At 40.2% G+C, this 9106-nt stretch overlaps 1 protein-coding gene across 3 annotated transcripts in view; it reads left to right on the plus strand.

The window, feature by feature from the left end:
- The window catches only part of cnga3a (cyclic nucleotide gated channel subunit alpha 3a), a 58331-nt gene extending 49634 nt beyond the window's left edge, over positions 1–8697 (plus strand). For 2 of the 3 annotated variants that reach the window (XM_043692266.1, XM_043692268.1), the window contains one exon: positions 2685–4421. In XM_043692266.1, the coding sequence (XP_043548201.1) occupies positions 2685–4090 (1406 nt within the window). In that variant the 3' untranslated portion in view covers positions 4091–4421. Of the gene's footprint in view, positions 1–2684; positions 4422–7693 lie in introns of those variants that run through there. The other variant, XM_043692267.1, reaches the window with a different exon arrangement.
- Positions 8698–9106: the final 409 nt, after the last annotated feature.

A 9106-nucleotide genomic window follows, 5' to 3' on the forward strand; every position in this document is an offset into this window, starting at 1 on the left:
TCATCTCACTCCAACCTCTCCCCCACACAATCACCCAGTCATCTCACTCCAGCCCCACACACAATCATCCAGTCATCTCACCCCTTCTCCACATGACACCCACCTCTCCACTCAAAACAATTACCCTATCATCTTAACCTCACTCCACCCAACATAATTACCCAGTCATCTCTCCACCCACTGACAAACATTCGCACTGGAATTTAAACTTATCATGCATGCTGTTGAAATTGTGCATGGCCTGTTGTAATTCAGTGAAATTCCCAAATGGATGCTCTGCTCTACAATTCCAGTAAAGGCAGTCTAAGAAGACTTGGCAAGAAATGCAGAGCAGTGTCAAGGTGGGGAACGGTTTGAGAGGAGTGAGTAATCCAACAAGGATTGCCACTCCTTAGAAGATCCAGACAGTTTTCTCCTAAACTATGTCTCATTCCAAGATTGTAACTAATCCTTTGCCTATGCTGTTCTACAAGCTATTCATCTGCAGGTATGCCCCATTGCTTAGCCCCACCTCATATCAATTGAACATTCTTCCCAGATAGGTATTGAAGAGCTTTAACTTGAAATGTTGACTCTCCTGCTCCTTGGATGCTGTCTGACCAGTTGTGCTTTTCCAGCACCACACTTTTTGACTGTGATCTCCAGCATCTGCAGTCCTTATTTTCTCCCTTTTCTTCCCAGACAGTTCTGATGAGTTATGAAGGTGTATTTTCATTTTTGTGTGCAATTCTGACAGGAAGCTTTGTCAACTATAAGTACAGACAGCCTATTCAATACCGTCAACTCATCCCTTTCAAACGCTTCAGGCAAATTGGACACTTAAGAACATAAGGACATAGAAATCCGAAGGGCCATCTGGACCCTTGAGCCTGCTTCACTGGGTAGGGAATTCCACAGATTCACAACCCTTTGGGTGAAGACGTTTCTCCTCAGATCAGTCCTAAATCTGCTGCCCATTCCTTTGAGGCTAGATCCCTAGTTCTAGTTTCACCCACCAGTGGAAACAACCTCGCTGCTTCAATCTTATCTATTCACTTCATCATATTACTTGTTTCGATAAGATGCCCCCTCATTGTAAGGGTCGAAGGGTTGGAACTGACTACCTTGGAGAAGAGAAGGTTGAAAAGAGATAAAGAAAACAAAAGACAAAAAAAAAATTGCAGATGCTAGAAATCTGAAACAAAAGCAGAAATTGCTGAAAAACAAGTACTGAAGAAAGATCACTGGACTTGAAATAAAGAACAAAGAAAATTTACAGCCCAGGAACAGGTCCTTCAGCCCTCCATGCCTGAGCCGATCCAAATTTACTGTCTAAACCTGTCGGTCAATTCCTAAGCATCTGTACCCCTCTGCTCCCCACCTACTCATGCATCTGTCCAGACGCATCTTAAATGAATCTACCGTACCAGCCTCTACCACCTCTGCTGGCAACGCGTTCCAGACACCCACCACCCTCTCTGTGAAGTACTTGCCGCGTGTATCCCCCTTAAACTTTCCACCTCTCACCTTGAAAGCGTGACCTCTGGATACTGAATCCTTCATCTTGGGAAAAAGCTTGTCTCTATCCTGTCTATACTCTTCATGATTTTGTAAACCTCAATCAGGTTCCCCTCTCAATCTCCTTTTTTCTAGTGAAAATAAACCTAACCTACTCAACCAAATATTGACGACTTTCTCTCCACAGATGCTGCCAAACATGCAGAGTTTCTCCAGCAATTTCTGCTTTTGTTTGAGATTGAGAGGGGATTTGGACAAAGTTTTCAAAATCATGAGAGGCCTGTACGGAGTACAAAGGGACAGTCTGTTTTTATTGATGGAATGATTGAGAATAAGATGGCACAGATTTGATTTAGTTGGCATTGACAGAAAAATAAATAATTTCATATTGGGAGTGCTTTGATCTGGGATGCATTGCCTGAAAGTGTGGTGGTGACAGGTTAATTTTACATGTTCAAAAGGGAAATAGCTGGTCATCTGAAAAGGAAGAACATGTAGGGTTACAGAGGTGAGGTAGAGAATAGCACTGACTGAAATGACCAAATAGAGAGCTAGCACATGACACAGTGGTGATGACTAACTTGGCTGGAGTCAAAAACTATCTTCAAATTTCCTAAATAAACCAGGTTCTCAGCAATTATAAGGCTGCGACTACAGTTCTATCAGGTGAGGTAAGGAAAACAGAAGTCATGTTAGGATCAGCTACGATCTAATGTTTGAACAGCTCAGTGGCCTGCTCTTATTCCCACATTCAGAAGCGTACATGCTGGAGTAAGGTTTGAACCCACAATTGTCTAGCTGAAATGCAACAATGCTACTTAATGCAAAAACTGACACAAAAAGGTTTCTTCAATCATATGGTCATAAATTATGATACATTATACATTCATTGCGAAAATTGAAAAGTCATAGAGTCATCTTTTGCTTACATTTCAGAGCATGTCATTCAGACACAGCCAAAACTTCTCAGTGTAGTCAAGATGGGTTACTCTAGGCATGCTCAAGAACAACTTGTTCCTGTTTAAACAAAAACTGCAGCTAACGAGTCTTATTGAAATATGGTAACAAAAATTAACTGTCTGTAAGTTGGATGTTATTGAAAATCTTAGAAACAATGCAGCTGTGCTTGTTTGGAAACCTATGCTTTAAAGTTGCACAGTTCAATAACTTCATACTTCTTTATCCAGGTTTTCTTGAACAAGGATTGCTGGTTAAGGATACAAAGAAATTGAGACAGAATTACATGAGGATGCCTCAGTTTAAACTGGACGTGCTCTCTCTTTTACCAACAGATTTAGCCTACATTTGGTTGGGCTTTAACTACCCAGAGGTGAGATTTAATCGTCTCTTCCGTTTTAGCCGCATGTTCGAGTACTTTGATCGCACGGAAACCAGGACAAATTACCCTAACATGTTTCGAATTGGAAATCTTGTTTTGTACATCCTCATCATTATTCACTGGAATGGTTGCATTTATTATGCGATTTCAAAATCGATTGGGTTTGGTATTGACACCTGGGTCTATCCAAACATATCCCATCCTGAATATGGACGACTTAGCAGGAAATACATCTATTGCCTTTACTGGTCCACTTTGACCTTGACTACCATTGGAGAGACACCTCCTCCAGTGAAGGATGAAGAGTATCTATTTGTGGTCATTGACTTCCTGGTGGGAGTTCTCATCTTTGCCACCATTGTTGGTAACGTGGGCTCCATGATCTCAAACATGAATGCATCGCGAGCCGAGTTCCAATCCAAAATTGACTCCATCAAACAGTACATGCAGTTCCGTAAAGTGAGCAAAGACTTGGAGGCCAGGATCATCAAGTGGTTTGATTACTTATGGATCAACAAGAAGACTGTGGATGAGAAGGAAGTCCTCAAAAACCTTCCAGATAAATTAAAGGCTGAGATTGCCATCAATGTCCACTTGGAGACTTTGAAGAAAGTCCGGATATTTTCCGATTGTGAAGCCGGCCTTTTGATTGAGTTGGTGCTCAAGCTGCAGCCTCAAGTGTACAGCCCCGGGGACTATATCTGCCGGAAGGGGGACATTGGCAGGGAGATGTACATCATCAAAGAAGGCAAGCTGGCAGTTGTAGCCGATGACGGGGTAACACAATTTGTGGTCCTGAGCGATGGCAGTTACTTTGGAGAGATCAGCATCTTGAATATAAAGGGCAGTAAAGCAGGTAACAGGCGCACTGCCAACATAAGAAGCATAGGCTACTCTGACCTGTTTTGCTTGTCCAAAGCTGATCTGATGGAAGCCCTGACTGAATATCCAGATGCCAAGAAGATTCTGGAAGAGAAGGGCCGTCAGATTCTGATGAAGGATAACTTAATAGATGAAGAGGCAGCAAAAGAGGGTGCAGATGCAAAAGACCTGGAAGAGAAGGTGGAGAGGATGGAATCATCGTTGGACAGCCTACAGACCAAGTTTGCTAGGCTCATGGCTGAGTACAATTCCAGTCAAATGAAGCTGAAACAAAGGTTGACAAGAGTAGAGAAAACAGTAAAAATCTATGGCAGTGGCTACCTATCTGATGGCCTGGACAGTTCAACTGACATAGAACTAGGAAAACAGTGATTGTGACAAGAACAAATGGCAATTACTCACTTGTCTTCTTACTATTTTGATACACAGGATGAGAAAAAATTATTTTTATAAGTTCAGTATAAGTTTAGTTTATACATTATAATTTATGATGAATCAGTTAGTATTTTATGTTGATCCATCATTAAACTTCAACCACAAATGGTGACTAATTTAGTACCAAATGATTTTAAGTAGTTTTTAAAAATATTTGTTAAGTCGCAATGGGGAGTTGAATTCTGACACAATCCTGTTTAACTAGTAGAAAGTGAGGACTGCAGATGCTGGAGATCAGAGTCGAGTTTGACGAAGGGCTTATGCCCGAAATGTCGATTCTCCTGCTCCTTGGATGCTGCCTGACCTGGTGTGCTTTTCCAGCACCACACTCTCGACTCTATCCTGTTTAACAATCAGCAATGAATTCCGAAACACAAAGTTAATCATTTAACATCTTGTGCTGTCGAAGTTTGAATGTTTTGACATTTTCATTGTTTGTGGTTATATTAGATATATACAGCATAAAGATTACAAAATATATGCACGAGGGCCCACACATTCTCGAATTAAGGTAGGCATTCTCAACTCTTAACGGGGGGGAAGTTTTTCAATACATCAATGGAATGTGGGCATCACCGGTTGGACCAGCATTAATTGCCCATCTCTAATTACCCAGAGGGCAGTTAAGAATTAACTACATTGCTATGGGTCTGGAGTCACATGTAGCCCAGACCAGGTAAGGATGGCAGATTTCCTTCCCTGAAGGACATTAGTGAACTAGATGGGTCTTTCCCTTGACAATCAGCAACAATCCCTTGACAATCACGATCATCATTAAACTCTTAATTCCAGATTATTATAAATTCAAATTCCACCACATACCAGGGTGGAGACATGGTAAGTGGCTTGCAACAGATTTTGCCAGGTCGAAGGATGTAAGGGCAGTCAACAGGTAGCCAGTTGTCCATTTCAGGTGGTGCCATTGGGCAATGCACCCGGCCACAGGGAGTGAAGGCAGAATCGGATTAGTGGGGGGGGGGGGGGGGGGGTGACATCACAGGACATTGGAAGACAGGGATTAACAGCAAAGGCTGATGTCTCAATCAGTGCCCTTCCCGGGAGCCCACAGTAAATGTGACAGGCTTTGTTTCTCAGGCAGTAGCAACTGCTCCCACCTCCCTCAATAGAATACAACAGTGGGTGAATGACACCTTTAAGATTAGATATAATTGTTGTTGGGGTGAAAAAACAGCAGGGTCCCCTTCGTTTGCATCCTAACTTGCAACCCCCCACCCCCGGATTAACTGCCGTCCCATTTTCCAAACTCAACTTGAGGTAAAGACATTAAATTCCATCTCACTAAAATGTTTATGCATGAATGTTAAGCACAGAATCAGAATTAAAACTAATAAAAGCTGTTTCTGACCATCCTAACTCCCCCACCTCCACTATGATGTATGTGATTGTCAATGATAAAATTATAACAAAACACATTAGTCTTGAAGTTGACACCACGCCAAACAATTGCTAGCATTACTATTATCTGAAAAGTGCCTCGTGTTAATATCAAACATTATTAAAAAAAAGTTTTGGATAGTCTAGAAGGCGTTTCATATGTTTTGCTCTATTGGTCAGAGCATTGAGTACAGGAGTTGGGAGGTCATGTTGCGGCTGTACAGGACGTTGGTTTGGCCACTTTAGGAATATTGCATGCAATTCTGGTCTCCCTTCCATTGGAAGGATGTTGTGAAACCTGCAAGGGTTCAGAAAGGATTTACAAGGATGTTACAGGGTTGGAGGATTTGAGCTGGAGAGGTTGAATAGACTGGGGCTGTTTTCCCTGGAGTGTCGGAGGCTGAGGGGTGACCTTATAGAGGTTTATAAAATCATGAGGAGCATGGATAGGGTGAATAGACAAGGTCTTTCCCTAGGTTGAGAGAGTCTAAAACTAGAGGGCATAGGTTTAGGGTGAGAGGGGAAAGATTTAAAAGGGACCTAAAAGGCAACTTTTTCACGCAGCGGGTGGTGCGTGTATGGAATGAGCTGCCAGAAGAAGTGTTGGAGGCTGATACAATTACATTTACAAGGCATTTGGATGGGTATATGAATAGGAAGGGTTCAGAGGGATATGAGCTAAATGTTGGTAAAATGGGACTGGATAAATTTAAGCTATCTTGTTGGCTCGGATGATTTGGACCAAAGGGTCTGTTTCCATGCTGTACATCTCGATGACTCTGTAACTAATTTTCCAAATGTGACTAAATAAAATTTGGTAACTGGAGATTAATCGATGGGAATAAACAATGGGGCAAATGCATTGGAAACTTGCAGAAGATTGCTTTGGGGGATTGTCTATTTTAATTGAAGATGAACTAACTGGGCAAGTTAACTTCTCGCCTGTACTTCAGAAAAGTGAAAAATAAGTGGACTAAAAATATGCACCTTACCATTTCACCTGTCCAGATTAAGGTGTTTACCAAAAAGTGTATCAAGTAAAATAGGCTCATCGTGACTACTTTAGCTAACCTTTCTGGATGTTGGCTTTATGGCTGTTGGAAATGTAATCCTAAATTAAGTCTTACAACCTGTTGTCAATTTTTGTTTGGATGGAAGTATGTTATCAGGCATTTTTTGTGCTAATGGAGTAAATTATGTGTCAAACTTCTCACAATTTAATGTATCATTTTGCCATCTTTCCCCCTGGCAAGTGACGATTATTCAATTCTCCACGACAATTATTGGGAACACACTGCAGTTCAAAAAGAAATCTCCTGAGATTAAATGAGAATCTGGAAATGGTATAAACACTGAAAGAGCTCAGCAAAAATTGACATAGTGCCTTTAATATCCTAAAGCTCCTCAAGCAGGAACTCTTGGGAGTTTACAAAATGTCAGTCAATATATGGAAAGAAAAGTGAAAGTTCTGAGTGAGAATTTTGATTACAACCTGTATTCCTGAGTGCTTGAACACTAAGATGACTCATTTAAATATCAAACTTGGGTATAGCCTTTTCCCAATTCTTTTTCAAAAGCAGTGTCTACAGATGATTTATGCGTCTGTAATTGGTAGAAAGAATAATTAATTTAAAATTTGATTTAAAATATCTGCTCATATTTATTACTGTTTGATGAAGTGGTGTATTTACTGTAGCACCAAAATAATTTGGCAAGTGTGAACATGTCTGTTGAGTGTAGGCTGTTTGTAATGCTGTGTAACTAACAGAGTCAATAGATGATGGATGGCTCTGCAAATAGTGAAGATATTCAGTGCTGAACACTGGACTTCCCGACTCCAATGGAATAGTGTCCAAACTATTTCTCAATACTTCAGTCTTATCTTGTTTACTTCTCTTATTAAAGAAGGAAAGATTAAAAAAAAACCTGCAATTGCATTGCATCATACACTGGAGCTTTTTCGATCAGGCATGAAGGCTTGTGTAATTCATACAGTTTATTACATCTTGGTCAGAAGGGCAAACTACAATTGGAACTTTACAAAAATAATGCTGAACATTACAAGAAATCTGATAGAGGGTACATACTTCAACCATTAAACTGTCCTCCTTTGCCCCTGATGTTGGCTGACCTGTGTATTTCCAGCTATCCTAGTCTATCTATTGCAGCAATGGAGTTTGCAACCAGACACAGAAAGAAGAGAACACAAGGCTGTGTGTTATCGGGTAAAGTGATGTCAGGTAAGTGACAGAGACTGGTTGGTATCAAAAAGAACACTAATGTATGATAAACCCATTTGGAAGGGTTAAATAAGTTATTTTATTTTCACAATGCAAAACTCTCCTACTCAGGCCATGGAAAGGATTACAGATAATTTCTAAGTGATGGTTAAAACTGCAAGCAGCCAGTTTTAAACGTAGACAGTTCTCCTTGAGGTTCACTATAAAGGCCAAGCATGGGAATTATTCTTCCCAATAAACCATTGATCTGCTCAGGAACCACCTTGATGTCTGAGGTACTTGTTTCAGCTCTTTATGGAAGATTTTGCAGATGATTTAAAAACAAGATTGCTCTTAACTCAACCATGAAGCACTATTGGTTCCTTCCTCATTCTCAGGTGCCATTCCTGATAAAGAGCTTATGCTCGCAACATTGAATCTCCTGCTCCTCAATTGCTGCCTGACTGGCTGTGCTTTTCCAGCACCACACATTTTGACTCATTTCTCAGGTGATGAAATGTTGAGCAAAGGGAAAGCTGGGTTATAGCATCTTGCAGCAAAAATGGAAATCCACAAAAAAATCTGAAAATTGGCTTCCATAATGTACAAATCTAAATAAAGTTAGTTTATATTTTAATAGAGCTAGTGCTGTTTGTGAATAGTATTTAGTAAATACAAAGTTAGACTGGTACATTACAGTATATACTGTCAATAAAACTGTTGCTATGTTAATATAAATTTTCATAAAATTTCTACATCCTCCAACAAGCAAATCATTGTTTTGTTTTGGCATTTACTGTGTAAACCAATAACAATGAATTCCTGTAAATAGAATGTAATTATGTCTAAAATAGATTTTAGTTAATGCAACCGAGTAAGAGATTTTGAGAAGAACCTCACATAATTCAATAGATTTCATGAATGGTAGAAGAAAAAAAATTAATGTACTTTCATAGAACATAGAAGAATACAGCGCAGTACAGGCCCTTTGGCCCTCGATGTTGCGCCGATCCAAGCCCACCTAACCTATACTAACCCACTATCCTCCATATACCTATAGTTAATGCAACCGAGTAAGGGATTTTGAGAAGAACCTCACATAATTCAATAGATTTCATGAATGGTAGAAGAAGAAAAAATTAATGTACTTTCCCTTTTTTAAAAAAACCATCTATTTCCATATTGGGGGTAGTGCATTGGTAATATCCCAAACTCTGGACCAGGAGGCATGGAGACAAATTCTACCTTCAACAGGAGGCACGTGATGATAACTCTGAACAGATTGACTACAAAATATCTAAAACTGCAGAGAAACACCTCCCTTAGGGGCAAATGAGAA

Source organism: Chiloscyllium plagiosum, chromosome 6, assembly GCF_004010195.1.
Source record: "Chiloscyllium plagiosum isolate BGI_BamShark_2017 chromosome 6, ASM401019v2, whole genome shotgun sequence".
NCBI lineage: Eukaryota > Metazoa > Chordata > Chondrichthyes > Orectolobiformes > Hemiscylliidae > Chiloscyllium > Chiloscyllium plagiosum.